The sequence below is a fragment of the Trichechus manatus genome, unplaced genomic scaffold (assembly GCF_000243295.1).
Source record: "Trichechus manatus latirostris isolate Lorelei unplaced genomic scaffold, TriManLat1.0 scaffold00186, whole genome shotgun sequence".
Lineage (NCBI taxonomy): Eukaryota > Metazoa > Chordata > Mammalia > Sirenia > Trichechidae > Trichechus > Trichechus manatus.
The window spans coordinates 3,412,953-3,438,863 of NW_004444122.1; the positions used below are offsets into that span (position 1 = coordinate 3,412,953).

General features: G+C 44.2%; 1 protein-coding gene across 5 annotated transcripts in view; it reads right to left on the bottom strand.

Moving 5' to 3' along the window:
- Positions 1 to 8,893: 8,893 nt before the first annotated feature.
- MESD (mesoderm development LRP chaperone) overlaps positions 8,894 to 25,911 on the bottom strand; it is a 35,330-nt gene continuing 18,312 nt past the window's right edge. For 2 of the 5 annotated variants that reach the window (XR_002825781.1, XR_002825777.1), the window contains exon 3: positions 14,674 to 14,788. Coding sequence is in view for 2 of the 5 variants with exons in the window: in XM_004387502.2 (XP_004387559.1) it covers positions 12,645 to 12,903; positions 14,556 to 14,788; positions 24,807 to 25,013 (699 nt within the window). In the remaining 3 variants the exon portion in view is untranslated. Of the gene's footprint in view, positions 12,904 to 14,555; positions 14,789 to 17,567; positions 17,611 to 20,867; positions 21,198 to 24,806; positions 25,019 to 25,911 lie in introns of those variants that run through there. The other 3 variants (XM_004387502.2, XM_023741690.1, XR_002825776.1) reach the window with 3 other exon arrangements.

The following is a 25,911-nucleotide window of genomic DNA, read 5'->3' on the forward strand; positions in this document are numbered from 1 at the left end:
CCTGGCTTGTGACACATTGATGGGACCTCCTGAAATCTGCCTGTTATAGTGAAGCACCAAACTTACATTCTGCTAGAAGTGAAAACAACAAGTTTTATTATGGAATACAGAGATTCGCGAATTGGGATACACTTTGACATCCACGCAGGATGCCAGCAGTGTTCCAAAGTGCAGGGAGAGCAGTGAGGTTTTTATCAGGTGAAGCAGACAAAGGGCTATGTGCTCGCTGGCACGAAGTGGGGGAGGGCACACGGCAAAAAGTTACAAGGGGGTCGTTAAACGACAAACTTTCTTGGCATTATCGATTCTATTTTCTAACCTCCTGGAACACATTTGGTTTAGGCATCCTTCTTGGATTGAGCTGCGTAAACATTCTTTGGTGAACATCTTTTAACAAATAATTCCTTACACAAACTAAAGTCTTGACCCTCATTCCTTTCTGTGTTCCAAGCAGTTAAACTTTTACAAGAAGCTGAATTGTCTCGTCAGAAGAGCAGAAGCAGTGATTCCAGGTCAAACTGCAGTTTAATCCAAAATGGAGTTTTTGTTTTAGTTCTGTGGCACCCATCTTAGTTATGCCAAATGGCTGAGTTTAGGGGTTTGCTTACAGGCTGCCCCTGGAAATGTCATTGTCCCAGGCCAACCAAGTCAGCCTGTAATCTTCTGCATCCATCCTGGTCTTTGCCCCTTTCAAGGTGAGGCCGTCTGTCTTAGTTTCCCGGGGATGCCGTAACAAAGTACCACCAAATACATTCTCTCCCAGTTCTGGAGGTCAGAAGTCTGAATTCAGGATATTAACAGGGTCAGGCTCTCTCTGAAGGCTCCAGGGTAAGGTCCTTCCTTGTCTCTTCCAGCTTCTAGTTCCTTGGCTTGTGGTAGTGTCCCTCCAATCTCTGCCTCCGTCTTCACATGACCATCTTCCCTGTGTGTCTGTGTCTCTTCTTTTCTTCTTACAAGGACGCCAGTCATATTGGATTAAGGGCCCACTCTACCCCAGTAGAAGGAGCCCTAGTGGTGCAAATGGTTAAGTGCTCTGCTGCTAATCAAAAGGTTTGCAGTTCGAACCCACTCAGCAGCTTCTTGAGGGAAAGACCTGGCGATCTGCTCCTATAAAGATTACAGTCAAGAAAATCCTATGGGGCAGCTCTACTGTGTCACATGTGGTCACCATAGGTTGAAATCAACTCCATGGCACTTAACAGCAATTACCCCAATATGACCTCATGTTCGCTTAACTAATTGTATCTGCAAAGACCCTATTTCCAAATAAGGTCACATTCATAGGTATTGGGATTAGGACTTCAACGTATCTTTTTCGAGGGCACAATTCAACACACAACACCATCTTATCTAAGAGTGAAGATTCTCAGCCATGCAATTTTCTGAGAGTACAGAACAAAGGTGGTGAGAACGACTGGCCTTCCTGCCTAGAATTGGCTGGGAATCTCTTGCCTACACCGCACTGAGCAGATGGCCATTCTCCCTCTGGAAGAATCTCTGTGGCCCGTTTAGACTTCCATCACAGCCCCACACCGCCCGGTGGAGAATGGGCCTGGGTTGGGATGCCATTCTGTCTTCTAGCTGTGACTTTGGACAAGGGACTTAACCCCTATGATCCTGTGTTTACTCATCTGAAAAACGAGAATGATATGATTATTGAATGCTGTCATAAGTGTTTCAAATTTAATCCTCGTAACTAATTGAAAAGTTGGCGGTTTGAATCCACCCAGCCACTCCTTGGGAGAAAGATCTGGAGATCTGCTCCCATAAAGATTACAGCCCAGGAAATCCTATGGGGCAATTCTCTTCTGTCACATGGAGTCCTCTGAGTCGAAAAATGGACTCAATGGCACCTAACAACAAAACAATACTTTTATGAGGTAGAAAATTTTTTAGCACCAATAAGCTCAGAGGGAGTCCTGATGGTGCGGTGGTTAAGAGCTTGGCTACCAACCAAAAGCTGCTCCTTGGAAACCTTATGGAGCAGTTCTACTCTGTCCTATAGGGTCACTATGAGTTGGAATTGATTCGATGGCAATGGTTTTTTTTTTTTGGTTTTATAGGCTCAAATAAGGTCCTTAAATAACTTGCCCAAGATTATAAAACACCAAACCTGTTGCCATTGAGTCGATTCTGACTCATAGCAGCCGTATAGGATAGAGCAGAACTGCCCCATAGGGTTTCCTAGGCTGTAATCTTTATGGAAGCAGATGGTCACATCTTTCTCCCACAGAGTGGCTGGAGTTCGAAGTGTCAGTCTTTCAGTTAACAGCCAAGCACTTAACCACTGCTCCACCAGGGCTAATAAAATATAAAGCTGGGCAGCCCAGCTCTACGGGGCCTCACCATAATGCTAACATCCACTTTGCAGGGTTATGGAGAGGAAATGAAATAAAGTCTGTGAAGAACGTACACATAGTGGGTGCTCAAAAAATGGTGAATGACGTTGAGTATCTTTAAGCAATCTGTAAACGCCAAGAAGGCAGGGATCTTGCCTGCCTTATTCACCCTTTATCCCCAACATCAGAACATACTGGTGCTCAGTTGTCTTTGGTGAGTCAAGGAACCAACAGACACGTGGGTTTACAATGAGGTCTGGAGAATGGGAGGCCATCTTTTCCCAAGTAGATCACTATGGTGGGTACAGGCATGGACTCTGGAGCCCGAATGCCTGGGTTCAAATCCTGGCTTTGTCACTTCCTAGCAGTGTGACCTTGGGAAAAATACTTAATTTCTCTGTGCCTTAGTTTCTTTGTAAAATGGAAATGATAATATAGCATCTACTTCATGAAGTTGCTATGAGAATGAAATGAATTAATATATGTAGAACAGTAGAAAGAACAGTGTACCCGATTAGATAATGCTGTAGATTTCAAAGAGAAATTCAGAGAGGGAGATGTATGCAGATTTTCACAGATACTTTTCAAACATGGACTGAGTGATCTGGTGGTTAAAAGAATAGCTGAAGAATTCTTCACCAAGGCAATGTGTCGCATGGAGGCAGTGAGTTATGGTCGGTCTCTGCTGCCCCCTTGTGGCTACTTCCCTCAAGTTTTAATTGACTTATCCTTTATGGGAAGACAGTAAGGACCACTTCAGAGTGATCACTTTGGAGAAGGGTCCTAGCCAAATCACTTCCTCTAGCTGTGCCTTTGTTTTCTAGATGTAAGGTGGAGAGAATGGTCAATTCTACTTCAGTGATAGGGGTGTTATGAAGACACACTCACTGGCTGTGCAATCATGGGCAAGTCCCTTCCACTCTGGGCTTGTTCATCTTTCAGCTGGAACTACCAACACCCCCAATGCAGGGCGAGTATGAGGCTCAAATGCAACAGATAACGTGAAGCAGGTATAAACTCTAAAGTCCAAAACATGTCCATCGTTGTAATTATCATCAATATCCCCTTCTGTTCCCTAGCCCCAACTGCCCTTCTGGGTATCCAATTTAGCCCCTCCTTTTCTTCGGGACTTTTCTCCTCAGACTTCATCCTGAAGGACCCCTGCTGCAAGCCGAAGTGAAGAGCCCAATCTTTGCTCACCTAAAGTCATCAGGCTTGGACTCTCCCAACGTGGTCAAGAAGGTTCCCCACAGCCTCACCCCAGAACAAAATATTGCCATCGGATTTCACAGTCAAAGGGTGAATTTTTATCTTCAATAATGAGCACACAAATTGGCAAAACATCGCAGGCTCCCAATACATTAAGGGCCAAAAGATAAGAAGACATAATTTTCACAGGAGGAACTGATTTTTGGTAAGCACCGGGAGAACGTGAAACCTCACTAATAATCAAAAGTATGCAAGTTAAAATAAATTAAGGTTATACATCTATTGAACTATGTCCAGCATGCCAGTTGTCAATAATATTTTGTTGAATGAATGAATACATTAATGAAATTTAAAATGCACAATTCTAGTGAGTTTTTGGAAGAATTCATGGGTCCCCTCATATATTGCTGGTGACAGTGCAAATTGATATAATTCTTTTGGAAGTAAGATGGTAACATATAGTAAAAACATGTCCTTTGTTCCAGTAATCTGAAATTGACACTTAAGGACTAACCCTAAGCGAAGAAGAACTACTCAACGCAATGTTATTAATAATCGTGAGCAACTAAACCAAACCCACTGTCCTCGAATCGATTCCGACTCATAGCAACCCTACAGGACAGAGTAGAACTGCCTCATAGGGTTTCTAAGGAGCAGCTGGTGGATGTGAACTGCTGACCTTTTGGTTATCAGCTGAGCACTTAACCACTGTGCCACCAGGGCTCCGAGGCACTAAAAGGAATGCAAATATTTAACAGTATGGAAAGAGAGTACGAATGCAGGCACAATGCTAGGGACTCTGAGAAGCCCTGGTGGCGCAGTGGTTAAAGTGTTCGACTGCTAATCCAAAGTTCAGCGGCTCAAACCCACCAGCCACTCCGTGAGCAGCGGGTTTACACGTGTGCTTCAGGTCGCTATGAGTAGGAATCAACTCGACGGCAACAGGTTTGGTTTTTTTTTGGTTTATGGATGGATAAGGAGCCCTGGTGGCACAGTGGTTAAGTACTGGGCTGCTAACTGGAAGGCTGGCAGCTCAAACCCAAGAGCCACTCCAAACCCACAAGTGCTACCGAGGAGAAAGATGCGGCAGCCTGCTTCCACAAAGATTACAGCCTTGGAGACCCTACGGGGCAGTTCTACTCTGTTTAGGGTGGCTATGAGTCAGAATCCACTCAATGGTAACATTTTTTTTTTTTTTAGATGGATAGGGTCCCTGGTGGTGCAAATGGCTAATGTGCTTGGCTGCTAACCGAAAGGTTGGAGGTTTGAGTCCATTCAGAAGCACCTTTGAAGAAAGGCCTGGTGATCTACTTACAAAAAATCAGCCATTGAAAACCCAATGGAGGACAGTTCTACTCTGATGCAATGAGCCAGTGTTGACTTACCAGCAACTTGGTTTAGTGTTTTCGGTGTAGATGGGTAACTGAGAATAGGATTATCAGACCAACTGTAGAAACCTCTTCAATCTAGCTTCAATTAAAGTAAGGATCCAGAGCTCTCAGAATCCAGAGACAACCTGAACAATCAAGATCCAGGAGGTCAGAAATTCAGGGCAAGTCTAGAAATTTCACCAACAGAAGTTCTGGGAACTTCACTCTAGTTGCTCCATTATTAACTCAGCTATCAAACCATTCAGTGTGTGGCCAAGAGGATCTGATTTGCCAACCTGGTGTGTGAGTGAGTTCCCCGTGGGTCAGATGCCCATCTCTGCCCAACTGGCCATCACCATACAAAAGGGTTGGGAGAGTGGGGGTAAGGTCACTCATGCTGATGAGAGCCAGAGCCTTGGGTTGAAACAGATGCTCCTGGAAAGGGAGGTAGAGAGTGAGACAGAGATCAGACCCCAACTCCTAAGTAACAGAGCCATGCCTGGAACCATGGTCTGATCCTACTCTTTCCACTGCCTCAGTCTATTAAGTAAAAGCATGGCACTGCAATTAAAAAACAACAAAAACCAACCAAACCTGTTGCTGACGAGCCCATTCCGACTCATAGCAATCCTACAGGACTCAGTAGAACTGCTTTATGGGGTTTCCTGGGCTGTAAATCTTTACCCAAGCAGACTGCCACACTTTCTCTCATGGAGCGGCTGGTGAGTTCAAACCGTAGACCTTCCAGTTAGCAGCCGAGTGCTTAACCACTGAGCCAACAAGCCTCCTTTCAAATCAAACAGACCAATTATATTATTTGTATTGAAAATCATTTTATTCATGGAACACTGAGTACCAATTTATCCCGCACCTATATATTCAAAGTGTTTTAACATTTTTAAAGCTGTAGACGAAAAAGTTTCAAACTGGAGGCACTCACGTCAGACTAAGAATGATGCGGCCAACATGGATTCTCAGGAAACAAAAGGCCAGGCAGGAGATAAGCCATTTAGGAAGAGTGTGTCAAGATGCAAACGATTTGTTCCTCTGATGACTGTGTATAAGAATGTGTATAATCGAACTGGCTGGCGCCACTGACCCGGGTGGTAACCCACCCCTTCCTAGCCAATTGGCAGGTGTTTACATTTTAAAGGACGCCAAACTGAAGCTGATCTTACCAACCATTAACCCCTTCCTTTCCTTTGTTCTCTATGTATATGGACCCCTCTCTCCACTTGAACGGTGGGCACTTTGTATTTTTACCTAGTGCTGCCCAGCTATAGCTGTTATTATTCCTCAACAAAACTCCTTCTTTGTTACTCCTAACAGAGTATTAGACTTTCTACTTTGACAAATAAAAACTGTTTGAAAAGATTTTTTAAAAAACAAAATTTGTTAGGTATAAAATTTTTTTTTCTCAAAAATCATTTTTACTGAAATAAATATTACTTTGTCCCATCCTTAAAAAAAAAAAAAAAGAAAAAAAGTAAGAAAGAAAAGAAAAAGAAATGCCAACTAAACACTGTTGGTTTAAGATAGTAGGTCCAACCCTCACTGTCTTGTCCTAATCTCAGCCCTGTTGGATCCTGATTTTATTTAAAATGTTGACGTTTTGTTTGTCAGGAGTTGTTTTTTTCTTTGTTAATTTCGATTTTAATTGTGGTAAAAACATATATAACCAAACATTTGCCTTTGCAACCTTTTTCACAATTCAGTGACATTATGTTCACTTATTATTATGCTGTTGCAACCACCACCATCAGTTTCCAAATTTTTCTGCCACCCTTAACAGAAACTCAGTACCCCTTAAGCAATAACTCCTCCTTTTTCCCTCCCACTGACCCCTGGTAGTGGAGCCCTGGTGGAGCAGTGGTTAAGAGTTATGGGGTCGGTAGTTCAAACCCACCAGCTGCTCCTTGGAAACTCGACGGGGCAGTTCTACCCTGTCCTATAGGGTCGCTAGGAGTCGGAGTCGAATGGAACGCAACGGGCTTGGGCTTGGGCGGGCCCCGGTAACCACTAATAAACTTCGGTCTCTATGCATTTGTCTATTCTAGTTATATTTCATATACGTGCGATGAGACAATATTTGTCCTTTTCTGTCTGACTTATTTCACTCAGCATGTTTTCAAGGTTCATCCATGTTGTAGCATAATCCAGCACTTGATTTCTTTTATAACTAAGATTCCATTGTATGTCTGTTCCACATTTTGTTTATCCATTCCTCTGTTGATGGGCATTTGGGTTGTTTCCACTTTTTGGCTTTTGTGAATAGTGCTGCAGTAAACACTGGTGTACAAGTCTGTTTGTGTTCCTGCTTCCAAGTCTCTTGGGTATTTACCTAGGGGTGTGATTGCTGGGTCATACGGTAGTTCTATGTTTAACTTTTTGAGGAATACTTTTGATTTTTAAAATACTGTATTAAAATATTATTCATCTTGATTACTGAGTTGTGCAGTATCCCCTCACTCCCCTCACCTAGTTCCTGCCCTAGCCAAACACTGAATTTTGCAATGTTCTTCTCTTCTTCAGGAGCAGAAGAATGATTCTTGGAAAGAGATGACTGAAGCAAAGTAAATTCTCCAGCCTGATCCTCCCCAAGGGGAGCAAAGGTTCCGAAGTCCACTGCTAATTTGGGAGTACCCCCTGAGGTCTCAATATCAACGTCCTTGGAAGAGTAGTCCCTCGCTCCCATGAGGGAGGAGAACCCTGGTCTAGGACACCTCGTTAAACCACAGGAGCGGGGCAGAGTATACCTGTCAGGCAAGGCCACAATCAGTCCTGCCGGAGCCCCTCTCCCTTTCCTGTTCAGTTCTAGAAAAGCGGAGAGAAAGTAAAACTCAGCCCTCAAATGGCAGCTCCCAGGGAAACAAACACGTCTCAGAGAAAGTGCGAACGGAATCAGGGAGAACTCTCCTACAATGCGGGTTTCTGCCAAGGTCTGGGCAAAGATGGTCTAGTAAGCACGAACAAGAGGGGGAAAAAACAAAAGATGTGGCATCGACCCAAACATTCTGTTACAGGAGAACAACAACAAAGAAGACAGCAGCATTCCAAGGCAGACAAGTCATCTAGTCTGGAAAAAACATGCCTCCAGGAAGGACGATTCTCCCCTTGTATGCTTTTGAGTTATAGGACTTAGTAAGAACATGAATTTTAATAAAAACAGCTAAAAGATGACATTAAAACTCAATGAGACTGAAAAACAAAAAGCAAAATCTCATTTCCGAGCTAAGAAACGAACTGATGCTCCAAACACTAGCACAAAACTGAAAATAAGTTAGCAATAGATACACTTCCCCAAAATGATGATAAATAAACAGCGGAATCTGCCCCTGGAAATGGCACACCATGTTTTAGGAGGAAGAGAAAAATCAACATCAGGCCCTTTCCTACTACAATTACTGGTTGTTAGGACGAGGAACAATCCCAAGGCACTCTGAGAGAAAAAGTACTCACTTCTAAGGGGCAAAGACGAAGACTGGCCTCAGACCTCTCCGGTGGAGCAATGTCTATACACAAGTGCAGAGGACAAAGGCCAGACTCCAAAATGCTATGCCCACCACTGTCACTCACGCATCAATGCTGAACATAATGGTTACACAAAGTGGAGATTAAACATCTTGTCAGTATAGTAACAATATTAGACAACAATCAGGGAAGACAGGATGTTCATAAATTTCTTCACCTTGACTAGCCGCGAGTTAATAGTTACGGAATAATGACCAAAAAACCAAACCCGCTGTTGTTCAGAAGATTCCAAATCACAGCAATCCTACAGGACAGAGTAGAACTGCCCCATGGGGTTTCCAAGGCTGGAATCTTTACGAGAAAAGGAGCCTGGTGGCACTGGTCAAGTGCTCGGCTGCTAACTGTCAAGATTTACAGCCTTGGAAACCGTAAGGGGCAGTTCTACTCTGTCTTACAGGAGTCGGAATCAACTTGACAACAATGCGTTGCTCTTAATCTTTACTAAAGCAGACTGCCACATCTTTCTCCAACGGAGTGGCTGGTGGGGTCGAACTGCTGGCCTTTCGGTTACCAGCTGAGTGCTTAACCACTGCGTCACCAGGACTCTTTTAAGTAATAATAGTTAAGTTGGTTTAATTTTAAAAAAAAAGGTTTAACATTATAAAGGAATCCACCAGATGTACTAAAAACTACAGCATAACCATCAAAACCAGCGAGTACAAGAGTGAAGGGAAGTGGAAGGATGTGTATATGTGATAAAGTTCTTCCATTTCATAACTGATAGTCAAAGATACCATCTAAATTTATTCAATCAATAGACGTTAAGACAGTGAAAATAAATGAAAGTTGTGTGTATGTATAAATTTTTATTTTCTGGCTTAACCCATGACATTCCTTTCGTTCATGAATCTGCAAACTGGGCAGGGCTCTGCGGGACAGCTCATCTCTGTTCCCTTGGTGTCTGCGGAGAGGCCTGAAGGCTGGGAGCCTTGGAAAACTCACTCACTGTGTGTCCGCACTCACTGGTGCTGGGAAGACTCACAGCTGGGGATGGAACAGCTGGGGCTCTCTAGGCATCTCTAGCTTTAACTGGTCTCTCCAGTAGCCAGTTAGGATGAGGATTTTTAGTCTATTCAATAGGCAAGCGTGATGCTCAGGGCTGGCAAGGGTCTGAGGAAATCACGGCAAGAGTGTCAACTGGCACCACCATTTGAGACGGCAATACATACCGAGATGTTTCCTTTTCTGTTTGGTCCAGCAATTCACACGGCTAAGAACTGACCCTTCAGATATAAACAAAAGTTTAGCAAGACGTGTTCAGAAGCGTCCACTGCAGCATTATGTGCTAGCACAAAACCTGAAAACTCGAGTGTCCATCGGCAGACTGTGCCGGTAAGCTGTGGTTCACACCTCACCACTTTCTTGCTAATCTGGACCACTGTCAACCACTGAAATACTCTCAACTTTTTCACACCCACTGGTGCCCCTTTTAGGGAGCCCTGGTGGCGCAGTGGTTAAGTGCTCGGCTGATAGGTCAGTGGTTTGAACCTACCAACTGCTCCGTGGGAGAAAGATGTGGCAGTTGGCTTCCATAAAGATTTATGGCCTACGAATCCCTATGGGGGCAGTTCTACTCTGTCCTATAGGGTCGCTGAGTCAGAACTGACTCAATGTCAACGGGTTTGGGGTGCCCCTTTCTAATTAATTCTTCACTGCAGCCAGTACAAACCAGATTGTTACTTGCCCCCGACCCCACCACAGCTTAAAATCCTTCAGGATGTCCCCAGTTCCTTAGGATGCTTCAAAACCCCCTGTACCTAGTTACCTTTCCAGCCCAGACCTGGACTGCCTACTCACCGGCCTTCTTGCCGTTCCTAACTCTACTTCTAGTCTCAGGGCCTTTGCATGGACTGTTCCCTCTGCCTGGATCACTCCCTTCTTTCTCTTCCTCCTGTCCTCTCTGACCACCTCAAGATAAGACACCTTCTACCCAGCTCCACAATGTATTCTCACAGCACTACGTACATCTTTCATACTTCTACCAATGCCATTTTACTTTTTCTGTGTTTAACACTTGTCTTCCTCTACCAAATCACCGAGTTTCACGAGGGCAAGGTCTCTATCTACACCATCCTTGACACCCAATAGTACCTGGCCCATAACAGACACTCAGTATTACTGGCTGAAGTGACTGCACAGTCTATAGGAAGCAATGAGGTAGATGTGTACATCCTGATACAGACAGATTTCTAAGTGGGAACAGAAGGTACTGGGCAGTGTGGAGGGTCTGCTCCTTTTTGTTTAATGAAAACACCTGACCAGTCAGGACAGTTGCTCTATACTGGACCACTGTGGCTACAGAAAACCAACAAATTTACCTCAAGTTAGAAAAGTAGGTTCACTGGGTCCTGAAACTGAAAAAGCCCAGGGCCTGGGTTTGCTTCAGACATAGCTGGACTCAGGGTTTTTAAATGACACCACCAGGGCTCTGGCTCTCTTCCCTGCTTGTCTTGGCTCTGCAGACAGTGCTTCTTTCGAGGGCAAAACGGCTGCAGCAGCTCCAGCCTCCTATCTTCCCAGGTTCAATCTGTGTGAGATATCACATGAGAAACAAAGAACGCCTCCCCCTGGGGTGGCTCAAGCAAACTGGGCCCAACGGCCCTCAGCCTAGAGCTAGATCACACAGGCCTGGGCCCTGGAACAGGACTGGCCTGAAGGTTGAGGGGCTGTAGGGCAATTATCCCACCCAAAGCACAGAACTGAAAGTGGAGAGGGTGCAGTTCATCGAAAGCAAGTCAGAGTAAAATAAAAAACTATTGCTGTTAAGTCAATTCCAACTCATAATGGGACAGAGTAGAACTGCCCCACAGGGTTTCCAAGGCTGTAATCTTTAAGGAAGCAGACTGCCACCAGAGCTCCTTCAAGTCCAGGTAGTTACCAAAATAAGAAGAAATAATGTGGCAAGGCCAAAACAAAGAAACACACATCACTAGAAGCTGGTAAATGTACCTTAAAAAAAAAAGAAAGAAATTGTTAACAGTGGTTTCCACTGGACAAAGGACTGGGGGTGGGGTAGGCGTATTTATTTTTCACTTTGTATCATTCTTTACTGTTCAAATTGTCTACCCATGTACATGTGTTATTTTTAATTTTTTAAAATCACAACTGAAATTTTTTTCAAACAATTGTAGTTCTTAAAAATGACACTGGTATATAAATTCCGTGACTCTTGCTCAGAGTAGGCTCCAATGTGTGCACAGCAAAATCAGACACCAACAGGTAGCACATCAGGTTAGTACCATACAAAATGACAATTTTAGGCACTTCATCAAAGAAAAATAAATGTTTAGAAATAAATGAGGTTATCCAGTCCTCTGTCACACCCTGCAAAGGACTCTGCTGATTCCCTATTTACACTTTAAAACTATCACATTAAATGGAACATCTAAACCCTCGATGCCAGGATTATTTTTTCCTAACTGAGGGAACAAAGTAGAACCAAGCCTGGACTTTACAGACCATGTAAAACCTACCAGATACCAAGAGCTCTCTTTAACTGACGAGAGGGATTCAAGTCAACAAAACGCAAAGTGAATACTTAGGCTTCCCAAGTGATTTTCCGTTGCCTGCACTTTTGGCACAGATTTTGGGTTTACACATCCTGATCGTATATTTAGATTTTAGTGTTCCCTGCAGTGCTCTGATCACATGTGCTAATTTCACACCTAGACATGCTCTCCTCGTAATAGGATCATGAAAACGATGTTAGTAGCATGTTGAGTCGAATCCAATTAAGTCAGGAGTTTTGAAAGCTTGTCTGAGTAGAATCTGGTATCCTTTTGCTCAGTATAAAATATGCAGCCCTGACCCAGCAGGCCATCTGATCAAGGCAGGTGCGATGAAGAGAGAGTGGGCCCAGCAGCCCGTTCACAGGGCAGGAAGTCCCCACTATAATCGCTGACTCACAAGATTTAAATGGGGAAAAGCAACACGCTCAAGTTTCCATTTAAAGTGATTCTGTAGCAAACATTAATTTCTCAGAGTCTGATATTAATTAGAAAATTTCTGTCTTTTCACTTGAAGCCTTTTAAATGGTAAGTCTTACACTGAGCACAAACTGGTCACGTGGCAGACCCTTTGTACAGCAACTAGAATGTCAGCCGGTGCACGGCTTCCCAGGCCCGCCTCCACCCTCACGAGTCCTGCAGAGCTCTCCCTGTCCCACTGCTCCTCCACAGAGCACCACGGCTGCCCGTTACAGGTCTTCTCTTTTATTCCCAGCTCGATTGTCTTCCTTTGAAGTCCGAGACTTCGGATCTCCCTCCTTCTTCTTTTTGCTCTTCTCTTGCTTGGTTTTATTTTTCTCTTTGCTTCCTCCTCCTTTGCCAGGGTATACCTGTCCCTCCAGAGTTACATCAGCACACCTGTCTTGACTGACCAAGAAGTCTTTGATCTCCCAGGCATAGCTGCCATCACGAAGCATGAAGATAGCACGGTCGGATCCCACAATAAACCTTAACAGGGAGACACAATCATACAGTCAGTGCATGTCATTAAGGTGCTTAAGAGCTCAGAGCAACTTGGTGATGCTCATGAATAATATATATAGTTTATTTCAAATTCTACAAGAACACAGACCAAAAACTTGTATTTTCTTAGGTCTAGTAACTACTAGGAGCCCTGGTTGTGCAGTGGTTAAGAGCTCAGCTGCTAACCAAAAAAGTTAGCAGTATGAATACACCAGCTGCTCCCTGGAAACCCTTTCGGGCAGTTCTACTCGACCCTTCTCATAGGGTGGCTATGAGTCAGAATTGACTCAACAGCAGCGGGTTTGGTTTTTTGGTTTTTGTAGCTACTAACATCCCAATGTTTGAAAACACCAGCTTGCTGAACTATTCAACATATCTGCTCAGATCAAACTGGAAGCACGCTAGATGCTCCTTTATAGCACAAGTGGGTGCTCCTGTTAGACAGCACTAGAAGAGCTCCTAGCATGCGCAGAGGTGACTTGGGGGCTGTGGCTGTGGTGGTAAGAAGGAGGCATCTATTTTTTTTATATTCTGAGGTTTCATCTGACAAAAGGCTGCTGCTGATAAAGTCTGAATGCCACTTGTTTAGACTGGGTCATGGCAAGAGACTCGTGAAGGGCTCAAGAGGACGCTCAGCTACTCAACAGAAATCTTAACCCCTGAGCTTAACAGCAAGCAGCCCAGGCATATCCACACACAACTGGTCCCACGGAGCAAAGAAGAACAGAATAGGGTCTGGGTGTACCCCTAGCGTGACCAGTGGGCACAGTTCTTCCGTTCCTTGAGGGGTGACACCCACACCTCCGTCCTTTGGTTTATAACACTCCCACTCTTCCACACAGACTGGGACCTCTGGACCAGTTATCACCAAAACATTTACTTATCTTCTTTAAGTGTCCATTTAAGTTAACTAAAGCATTCTGCCCTCACAGACACTGTCTAAGTACTCCTTCCATTTCTTTCTATTAGTTTTATACTTTCAAAACTAAGGCATTTGAAGACACTAAATTTCAGAACTTTGTTGATGGGGGGGAAGAAAAGGAGAGTCCTTAAAATTACATTCTCAGAACCACAGTGAGCTGTGAAAACTGGGCCCCTTCACATGAGTTATCTGTTAACAGTCTGGTCCAAAGCTTTATGTGTGAACATGCTGTTATGTGCCGTTGAGTCGATTCTGACTCATAGCAACCAACCCTACAGGACAGAGCAGAACTGCTCCACAGGGTTTCCTAGGCTGTAATCTTTACAGAAGCAGATTGCCAGGTCTTTTCTCCTGTGGAATGGCTGGTGGGTTCAAACTGTCGACCTTTGGGTTAGTAGCTGAGCACTTAACCATTGTGCCACCAGCGGTGAACATACCTACACATAAAAGCATTCTCCATTGAGTAGAAACATCTAAAGGAAGCAAACTGTCAAACTGTAACTAATTTGTTCCTCTCTTAGAGACTAGGCTATACATTAAGACTTTTACTCAGATGAAATAAAACCTAGAGATACAAAGATAAATTAAAATTTCAGGATCAAATGAAAATTTAAAAGAAGAAATTCTAGAAAGGAAAGGTTCAGGGCCCTGCTCAGCCTCAGAAGGAGTCCCACTGCAGCCTACAATGTTCTCAGCCAAGCTGCTGGTGTTTTACCTCTGGACATCGTAGTTGGCATTGAAAAGACTGCCCTGCCACAGGCTAGTGATTTCCTCCATCTCCTTCTCAGTGGGGCTTCCGGAGACAGTGACGAACATCATCAGAGTCTTCCCTTTTTTCGTCATTTTCAGTATGCTTTCAGGCTTGCCTGGATCGATCTGTGAGAAGTCGATAGGTGCTGAGGGTCTTTTGTGCTCTGGAAGATCTCCTTCTTCGATGTCATCATCTTTCTATCAGGATGGGAGGAAAAAGAAGCATCAAACCTATCGTCTCTCTTCTCAACTGGCAGAGGCAAAAATATCTGCATATTCTGTCAGGAGCAGGTACATGACCTCAGTTATAACAGGAAAAAGGAAACCCATGGGGTCTTCTCTTCTATTTGACTTTCAAACCAAGTTTAAGTTTCAGGCAGTACTTACTACCCATCACCCTAGGTTGCCAATCACAGGGAGACCCCTTGTGATGGGGTTTCCTTAGCTTTTTCTCTCAAAGAATCCACCGAATGTGGTAACTCTAATAATGGCTGCGATTCAGGTATGGTCATACAGTGAAGTGCTATCCAGCAATGAAGAAGAAATACTGATAAATGCAATAAATCTCAAAACAGAGCTACACAATCAGGGTCACAAAACAATGTATGGATAAATTTTTGTATGGGAGACTAACTTGAAATGTAAACTTCATTTAAACTACAACAATAAACAAAAAAAGAAAAAGAAGGGGAGACTAGGGGACTGGGAGAGAGAGCGGTCCCTAGGATTTTGTCCTGTTTTTCCGGTAGCTGTAGAAATTAGAATAAATCATCATCCTCCTTAAAAAAAAACAAAAGAAAACCAGCTACAGAAGCCAGACACAAAAGGAGATATGCTATACAATTCCATCGATTTGAAGTTCAAGAATAGGCAAAACTAATCTAGGGTGTTAGCAATTAGAACAGGGGTGGCCTCTGAGTGGGATGGCAGGGAGTGTGAGGCGGGACGGACTGAAGTAACAACAGAGAACTTTCTGGAATGATGGAAATGTTCCGTATATTGACAGAAGTGTGGGTTACATGGAAACCCTGGTAGTGTAGCGGTTAAGAGCTACAGCTGCTAACCAAAAGGTTGGCAGTTCAAATTCACCAGGTGCTCCTTGGAAACTCTATGGGGCAGTTCTACTCTGTCCTACAGGGTCGCTATGAGTTGGAACTGACTGGAGGGCAACGGGTTTGGAGTTTTTTTTTTGGTGGATTACATGAGTGTATCCACTTGGCAAAACTCATTGCACTGTACGTTTAAGATCTGTGTATTTCATACATATCAATTTCACCTGAAAAATGAGAATTGTAACACAAATATTCAATTCTAGTTACATTTATTTATTTTTTTTGCAGTGGTATGAACTAGCAATCCTGAAGCTACTTTCTGTGAATTCTAGGCTTGAGCAGAAGAGTAAATATATTGAAGACAAGGAGAGCCAGGTTCTTCACTTTTAGGGAGGAAGTTACAAGTATGGAAGGTGGAAGAACGTACCCTGTGGCACTGGACAGACAGTCAAGGCATCAGAAGGAACTCATGGTTTTTGACAGACAGATAAGATAGATAAAAGTATCTAAAAGGACCAGGATTTCATAGAGAAAAGGCTAACTTCAGGGCTAGAGCAAAGAAAATATAAGCTGAGCCTAGAATATCTTCTTGCTTCAGAAAGAAAGTGCTCAAAGAATCATGAGAACATGTCAAAATGAAACAGGAGCCAACCTGAAGAGCTCTCACTGGCCAAATATGGAATAACATGAACATCAGAATAAATACTGATAGTAATGACTTACAACCCAAAGGAAAAAAAAAGAACTATTGAGTCCCTACTAATAATGAATAAACTAACAGTAGAATAAGTAATCAATAGACTACAGGAATGATGGAATTAGAAAATCATCAGTATATACTGATGGATAAAAATTCGATGAGAAAGAGGATATTTACAAGGTCTCAAAGTAACCACCTACAAATTACTTAATAATTATAAAGGGAAAAATAGTAACTTTACACTGTAGAAACCTGGCAGATACCACTATAAGCAAGTCATCAAAGCTAACTTCGTCAATATTGCGACAAACCAACATCATATGCCTCTTAATAGAATGCACTATGAAAATCTGAACATAATTTCAGTGGTATTCCTACCAAAAATGCATAACCTAAGGAAACAGCAGAAAAACAAAAAATGAGAGACACGATGCAAAATAAATGGTCTTATTCTTCAAAATATGTCAAAGGTAAAGAAACACAAAGGCAGCTGAGAATTGTTCTAGATTAAAGGAGACTGAAGAGACGTGGCTTGCTGAAAGTGAAGACGACTTGAAGCACTTACTGATGAAGATCAAAGATTACAGCCTTCAGTATGGACTACACCTCAACAAAAGGAAAACACAACTGGACCAATAAGCAACACCATGATAAATGGAGAAAAGACTGAAGTTGTCAAGGATTTCATTTTATTTGGATCCACAATCAATGCCCAGAGAAGAAGCAGTCAAGAAACCAAAACACATATCGCACTTGGCAAATATGTGGCAAAAGACTTCTTTAAAGTGTTAAAAAGCAAAGATGTGACTTTGAGGACTAAGGTGTGCCTGACCCAAGCCATGATATTTTCAACTGCCTCATATGCACACGAAAGCTGGACAATGCATAAGGAAGACCGAAGAAGAACTGACCTCTGAATTATGGTGTTGGCAAAGAATGTTGAACATACCATGGACTGCCAGAAGAAAGAACAAGTCCATCTTGGAAGAAGTACAGCCAGAGTGCTCCTTGGAAGGGATGATGGAGAGACTTCATATCACGTACTTTGGACATGTTATCAGGAGGGACCAGTCCCTGAGAAGGACATCATGCTTGGTAAAGTAGAGGGTTAGTGAAAAAAAAGGAAGACCCTCAGTAAGATGGAGTGACACAGTGGCTACAACAATGGGCTCAAACATAGCAACAACTGTGAGGATGGTGCGGGACCAGGCAGTGTTTCGTTCTGTTGTTCACAGGGACGCTATGAGTTGGAACCGACTTGATGGCCCCTGACAACAACAACAGAGAGACATGACAAGTAAATACAACGCCTGGTCACGGATGAGATTCTGGACTGGAGGGAAAATACCTATTAAGGACGTTATTGAGACAAATGACATTTGAACATGGACCATGGATTATATAAAAGTATTCTATGGATGTTAATTATTGAGTTTTAATAACTATAACCGTTGCCGGGGAGTCAACTCATGGCGACCCCATATGTGTCAGAGTAGAACTGTGCTCTACAGGGTTTTCAATGGCTGATTTTTCAGAAGTAGACTGCCAGGTCTTTCTTCAGAGGCACCTCGGTCTCAAACCTCCAACCTTTCAGTTAGCAGTCGAGCACATTAACCGTTTGCACCACCCTGGTTATATAGACGGTACCTGTTCTTGGGAAATACAAAATACGAAATAAAAACAGTCAAAGCTTTTTACCCCTCCCTGTAACCATGCCCCTCTGCATGTCACTTTGCAGCTCCCCTAGGAAGACAAGCTGTATGACTTTGGTCAACTTACTTAATCCCTTGAATCTGGGCTGCTGTTGTGCCTTGTTGTGGCCAACAAGTTCCTGCAGAAACTGTATTGTAGCAGTTCCTATCTAAGCCTCAAAGGGCCTTGCCTGCTTCCGCTCACTCTCCTGGAACCACTATGAGAACAAGTCTAGGAGAAGGGCTCAGGTGGAGCAGAGACAAACCTCCTCAGCTGAGGTCATCTTAGACAAGATAGCCCCAACCAAGCCGGTAGTGACCTCAGACCACTCAGGTAATCCAAGCCCAAACTGTTCACTTTCAAAATCATGGGCTAAATAAATGGCTGCTATTTAAGACACCAAGTTTTGGGGTAGGTTGTAAACCAGCAACAGCTAACGGATAACCCACTACAAGCCCCTGATGATGAGGACCACTTGAATTTTGCTTACTCTGAGGTTCGGGAGCTTTTCTCCTATCTGCTATCCCTTCAGAGGTAAGCACCTAGTTCAACCAACAAGCATGAGTAAAGGAGAACAAACACGAAAGGGACTTTTTTCTTTTAAGATATGCCAATTGATAACCCAAAGGCAGTTTTTAATCTCAAAATAAAAAATTTCCCCACATTCTCAAGATAGCAGCAGAGTGGGGTGCACAATTTAGATGCAAAACTAAAACAAACCACAATGAAATACCATTTCATACCCCCTGTGATACAGGATTGCTATGAGCCGGAATTGACTTGATGGCATTGGGTTTGGTATTTTTGGTTTTATACCCATAAATGGAATATTGTTTGGCAATAAAAGGCACTGAAGTACTGATACTAAACATGGGTGAATTTTATGCCAAGTGAAAGCAACCAGCTACAAAAGAGGACACATTGTATGACATTATATGAAACGTCCAGAATAGACAAATCTAGAGACCAAAAGTAGATTAGTGGTTGCCTAGGGCTGAGGGAAACTAGGGGGGTGTCACTGCTAAAGGTTATCGGGTTTCCTTTTGGGGTAATGAAAATGTTCTAAAATTGATTGTGGTCATGTTTGTAGTACAACTGAATATACTAAAACACCAACAAAACGTACACTTTAAATGGGTGAATTATATGGTATGTAAATTATATCTCAATAAAGCTGTTACCAAACAAAAAAACTAAAAGGAAACCAAAAGCCCCTATGTCATGCTTACTTGGTCTTCTTGATAAGTCACTGAAGGCCCAAGGCTTAAGATACTGGCAGACATGCCAACAACTTACTGTACTTTTAGCTTTTAATAAAAGATGAGAAGAAAAGGAATTCTAAAGCAGTGCTTGAAGGTGACCTAGATTTATATCAGATCTGGGATCTTGTTTCAGCTTCACATAACTAGCTGTGTAACCTTGGATAACATCCCTTACTCCTCTAGCCTGTTTCCTCGTCTATAAAACCGAAAGTGATCTCCATGGCCCCAGCAATGTGGCCACATATAACGCACCAACCTTCTCAACTCTGTCCCCCTCTCAACTGAAGGGTTTCTTCCTCATTTTGCTTTGAAGGAGCAGTTGACGGTGACCTGTAGACAGGTGCCTGGGCTTTGCTGTCAGATGGATCTAGGTTTGGCCCTGGCTCTACCATCTTAGCTGTGTGGTCTTCGGCAAGTCACTTAATCATCTGAAAATGACTTTTCTCACCCTCAGTGGGGTTGGGGGAATAATAATAGTATCTACCTCCTAGGGTTGTTTGGGAGATTTAACGACATAACAGCACACAATAAATACTCAGAATATGTGGCTACTAGAGTCCCTGGGTAATGCAAACTGTTAACGGGACTGGTTACACATGGCTATCACTACTCCCCGCTTCTGCATTAACCCAACCCGTTGCCATCAGACTCAAAGCGACCCTACAGGACAGAGCAGAACTGCCCCATAGAGTTTTCAAGGCTATAATCTTCATGGGAGCATACTGCTACATCTTTCTCCCACGGAATGGCTGGTAGGTTTGAACCGCCAACCTTTTGGTTTAGCAGCCGAGCATTTTAACCACTGCGCCACCAGGGCTCCTTGCTCCGGCATCAGCCTCCTATAATCTAGCCTCCAATCAATCACCCTATGGAGACCACACTCTCAATGTCACAAAGGAGCTCCAGGATGCCAAATTCACAGCCTGATTCTCAGTCTTCATTCTATTCTACTTCTCCACATCTGTCAGATATCCTTAAAACACTCCTTCCAAGACTTCAGGTTGGTTCAATACCCTAGAATATCTGAGTTTCTCAAACTGATTTCACTAATGGTCATGAAATGAACTCAGTAATTCACAAGTAGCATTTTTTTAAAATAAAAATGTAATTAAATATTCCTAAGTATAGTGTATATAGTAAGGTTAAGGATTGCTTCAAGCAACTCTAATTGCCATCTTATGTTTTTGTGTGTGTTTCAGTTGCAGGAAAAAAAATGGGCAAACAGTACCCTAGATGTAGGTAACTGCCCAGTTTGGCTCTCAGACCAGAGTCCCTGGGTAGGGCAAAGGGTTAAGCCCTTTACTACTAGCGGGAAGGCTGCAGGTTGGAACTCACCCAGAGGCACCTTGAAAAACAGGCCTGATCTACTTCTGAAAAGTCACGGCCTTGAAAACCCTACGGAGCAGTTGTACTCTGCAGACACGGGGTCACCATGAGTCAGAACAGCCATAAGTCAGAATTCCACTTGATAGCAACTAACAACTAACAAAACTCTTGGCCCAAATAGGTCCCTGGGTAATCTTATCTATTCTCATCACTTTCTCTTATGCTGAAAACAATTAAATTCTTACCTCCAGGCAGGGCAGGGACCAGGGGAGGGAGGCCAACTGGGATACTCCCCTGCCCACAGCTCCAGCCCTGCCTCCAGGCCAGCCCTGCATCTTCAGCTGCTTTCACTGTATCTCCACTGATGGCAGTCAACTTCAGGAACTACAAAGCAGAACTTTTCTGCAGATCCTTTTATTCCTTCCACGGCCCCTGACAATATCACTAGCTACTATCTCTAGTGTACCTACTCTGCCCCCAGGCACTTTACCTATATCATCTTGAATCTTCAGAGCAACCCTAAAACGTTCTCATTTTATATAAGGATGAGGATTAGAGGATTAAAAAAAAAAAAAAAAAAACTTACTCAAGGTCACATGCTAAAAGGGGTGATGCTGACTCCAAACACTGACCCCATCACACACACACATCTCTCATTACACCTGGTTAACAAAATGTGAAATGAAACAACCACCAATTGGGACGCAGCATTAGTTCTAACACTAGGATTCTGTCTTCTCTCCCCACTGCACACATGTGAGGTACAGCCTCTTACTGTCAGACTGGTGGGGGAATAGTGGGGGTAACGGACTTGGTAGCCGCCACTGCAGAAGGAAGAACTGTTTCCTACGATAAAGCACCCAGAGATAGCTATCCTCCCCCACTGAAAAAACTGTGGCTACCAGGGGAGGGAGCGTACATTAGTTTGTGACTAATGTCTACACACATCAGCTCACTTAATCTGCATGGCACCCTGCAAGGTGGGATATTATCTGAATTACAAATGAGGAAACAGAGGACCACCAAGCTACCAACGGGTGAAGCTGGTTCAAAATCCCTGTCCTTTTACTACATTATGCTGTCACCTTCCTGGTCACACATTCGACCAGCTACCAAGCCGTGTTAAGAGCATCAACTCTCTCACGTTTCTCCCTTCCACTCTACTACTGTAGCTTCTAGCTTGATTCAGGTCCTCACTGTTTGTCATTTGTACCTCTGATGATCAACGTGAAGGCTAGTGTAGTAAAATGGCTATAAGAAAACAGGCTCTAGAGTCAAATGATGAATTTGAAACTCAGCTTACTTACCTCTGGGTGCCCAATGTCATCATCTAGAAGAGTGGAAAAAGCACCTCCCTCATAGAGGTGGTGACAGGATGAAATGAGATAATGTGCTCAGAACAGTCCTGTCATCGAATGAATGCTCACTAACAGAAGGGCACTTGGAAAAAGGAAACACATGCTTTGGGATGAGGTTATGGATGATTAAATATAAAATTTTCAGTATTGTAATATGTGATAATTAGAAGCCCTAGGGGCACAACTGCTGCTAACTGAAAGGTTAGTGGTTCGAACCCACCAGCCACTCCCTGGGAAAAAGACCTAGTGATCTGCTCCTGTAAAGATTAGAACCTAGGAAACCCTATGGGGCAGTTCTACTCTGTCACATTAGGTCACTATGAGTTCATATTGACTTGACAGCACACAATAACAACAAACATGCGGTAATACAACTTTTTCAAACTCATCTAAAAAAAACCAAACCCACTGCCGTCAAGTCGATTCCAACTAGTAACTACTATATAGGACAGAGGAGAATTGTCCCATAGGGTTTCCAAGGAGCAACTGGTGGATTCCAACTGCAAACTCATCAGGGACTGCATATTTCCTTCTGAAGTCCAAACCCCGAAGCATTTAAGGCGTTGCATTTGCATGACCTGGTTCCCACCAACCTTCCCATCCTAATCTCCTACTACTTTGCTTAAGATAGTCTATTCCAGCCAACCTAAATCATTAATATTACCATAGCTAATGGCTACTGAGTTGCACTGTTCTACGTTCTGTCCGTGTATTGTTAATCCTCGTAACAACCCTAAGAGGTGGGTACTACTAATACCTATTTTATAGCTAAGGAAATTAAGGCATAGAGAGGTCATTACTAGCCCAAACTCACAAATTTAAGTGGTTGTGTCCAGACAGTCTAACTCCAGAGCCTGGGCTGTAGATGTCTGCACCATTCTGCTAGTTCCCAGATACACCATCCTCAGCTCATGGTGCCCCACTAGGAATGCCCTTCTCCCTTTTCCCTTCTCCCTCTCCTTGGCCTATCTAAAATGTCATTTCCTCCATGAAGTCCTTCCTCAGGGTTCCCATAGCATCTCCTTTCTTTTTGTCTACTTTGTATCGTGGTGATTTCTATCGGTATCTACTGCTCCCGATGGCGGGATCCCTTGCTCATCTCTGCAGCACCCTCTTCGTCTAGCTCAGGGTCTGAGCATTTCCAAGGTATAGCTTCCTCATGGGGTGATGTTCTCACTTTGGCAAATCAAAAGGTTTCATTTGCTAGAGTCCAAAAAGAGATGGGGAGATTGCAAGGGACATGGTGAATGGGAAAGAATGCAGCACTAAGTGCCCTCTTCGTTAACCATCCACACACACTCAAATCTACCCCAATCTTTCCATCAGCTACTGAAAAAGATGAAAACACAGGTCTGCTTTCTTCCAATCAACTGCATTAGGTGGCATTTAAAATTCATGTCTGAAAACCTCTAACAAATGCAAACCCTTGAGATTACTGCTATACTACCCATTGCCAAGGAGTCGATTCCAATTCATGGTAACCCCATGTGTTACGGAGTAGAAATGCTCCATAGGTTTTTCTTGGCCGTGATCTCTGTGGAAGAAGATTGCCAGGCCTTTCTTCCATGGCACTGCTGGGTGGGTCTGAACTGCCAATCTTTAGGTTAGTAGGTGAGTGCAAACTGTTTGTGCCACCCAGGGACCTACTGCTATACTTAAAAAAAAACAAACAAAAAAAAACCAAGCCTGTTGCAGTCGAGTCGATTCTAACTCAGTGACCCTATAGGACAGAGTAGAACTGCTCCATAAGGTTTCCAAGGAGTGGCTGCTGGATTCACACTGCTGATCTTTTGGTCAGCAGCCTGAGCGCTTAACTACTGCGCCACCAGGGCTCCCTCCTCTGATATATAACAAAGAAATGGAAAGATAATCACAAAGTGACAAAACTTTAATGTTGAAAGGAAACTTAGGGATCATCCAGTAAAACCTCATTTTACAGATAAGGAAACTGAGGCTCAGACGGGGCAGATGACCTGCTCAAGTTACCGAGTAAGTAGAATCCAAGCTTATTCCTTCCACTCCACCAGCTATGCAAACTAACCAGAACAGTGCAACCACCTTTGGAAGGGAGAAAGGCAGCAGCATGGTTTTGACCAATAAACTTTATCTCCTTCACCATGGCCAGTGGATCTCAGTAACAAACCCCAAAACTTTAACAAAAACAAGTCACTGCTCCTTTAAACGAAAAATACAAGTTCCTTGACAGAGAGCCACGCCTCTGCTAAACTCTCCCCTAAAAAAAATCCACCCACAAAATTACAAAACTCCGACCAGGGAAATATACCAAAATAGGAAGTCTGAAAAGCCACTGATTTAAAATATGGGAGAACTCAAAGCTAGGATGACTCTTAAACGATAATCGTCACTACACGCCACTCACCCACCCCGACACAAACGGGGAACGGAGGAAACCTGGGCCTTTGCTCTTCAGGAGTGGAAACAGTCTCCGTCCCTTTTTGCAGGGCTCACTGGGCACGGGTGGCAGAGAAGTGACCAGGGCACTGAAGGGAAAGTGGGGCTGGAGAGTGAAAGCCTGACTCCTGATTGGAGTGGCCGAGAAACGCTGACAGATGGAAGAGGACACTGGGATGAGAGGCCTGGGGCGGGGGTCTCCAGGGCGTGAGGGGGTCAGAGGAGGCACGGAGGGTCAAGGGTGGCTTGAGTGGGTCAGTAAGGACTCATGGCATGAGTAGAAAGGACGCTAGAAGATCAGAAGATACTGAGACGGAGATCAAGAAGGTCAGAAGGCGAACAAGGGGGTAAAGGGTCAGTCAGAGCGGGGACTGGGACAGAGAAAAACCGGGAAGGCGAGCGCGAGCCGCGGACCTCCCACTGTTCCAGGAGCCTCGCCATGTCCGCATCATTGTAATCGCGAATATCCTTCTTCTTCTTTCGGGGTGGTGGGGTAGCCTCGCCAGGTGTTCCAGCCGGGTCTCCAGTGGCGCAAGCCCGAGGCGGAAGCAGTAGCAGCAGCACGAGATCACAGGCACAAAGCAGAACCACAGCCGTGCGCGCCCAGCTGGAGGCCGCCATCTTCGCCGCGCAGCGCCGCGCCGCCGCGGAGACCGGACCTGCGCTACAGCTTTGGACGGCCCCGGCCCCGCCCCTCCGGCCGCCGGCTTCCTGGGCCCGCCCCCGCTGTAGCCCGCTCGGGACCCGCCCACACACTCCTCCTCGTACGTGAGACCCGCCCCCCCGCGGCCCCGCCTCCCGTCCCAAGCTAGCCTACCGGACCCCGCCCCGTCCTATTTCCTCCGGCCCTCGTCTCCGGAAGCCACGCCCCTCCGCCATATTGGCCCCGCCCCTGTCGGTGGGTTTCTCTCTTTGGTCCGGCTGCGGCTTTTTGCCATTGCCTGGTAGGGCCTTTAATCTTCTTTTTCATTTTCCGTCAGAGGCTGGGCATTTTCTCTCTAACTCTCAAGGTCAGGTCCAAAAGTTCCCTCAGGGCCTCCGGGAATCGGCATACAGCGCCCCTGCGAGGCCTCTGTTTCCTCGCCTGTGGAATGAATTGAAGCTGGAAGTTCTGGGAGCTGCCCCAGCTCTAAGAAAGCCCATTTGAGGGTGTCCAACGTTTCCCGAGTCTTTTGAAATTTCCTTTGAGAACTGCCAGTTAAAAAGTTAGTGGCAGGTAGAACAGCTTTTTCAGAAGGTCATAAAGATACTGGATCCACAGCTTGCCTGTTCCTCTCCTGAACTTGAAAAAGCTTTTTAAAAAAATCATTTACATTTAATTTTTAAAATTGCTCCAGTTGCTTTTTTTTTCTGACTTTAACCTAGTACTGTAGGCTCTGACTAATCCTTTTCAAGGCTGAATCACTTTTTTTTTCTTAAAAAGATTCTGGCCAGCTTCTTAGCTCAAGTAGATACATGAGACTAAATGGGCAGCTTGTGTCCGGAGGTGAGATGAGAAGGCAGAGAGGGTCACAAGCTG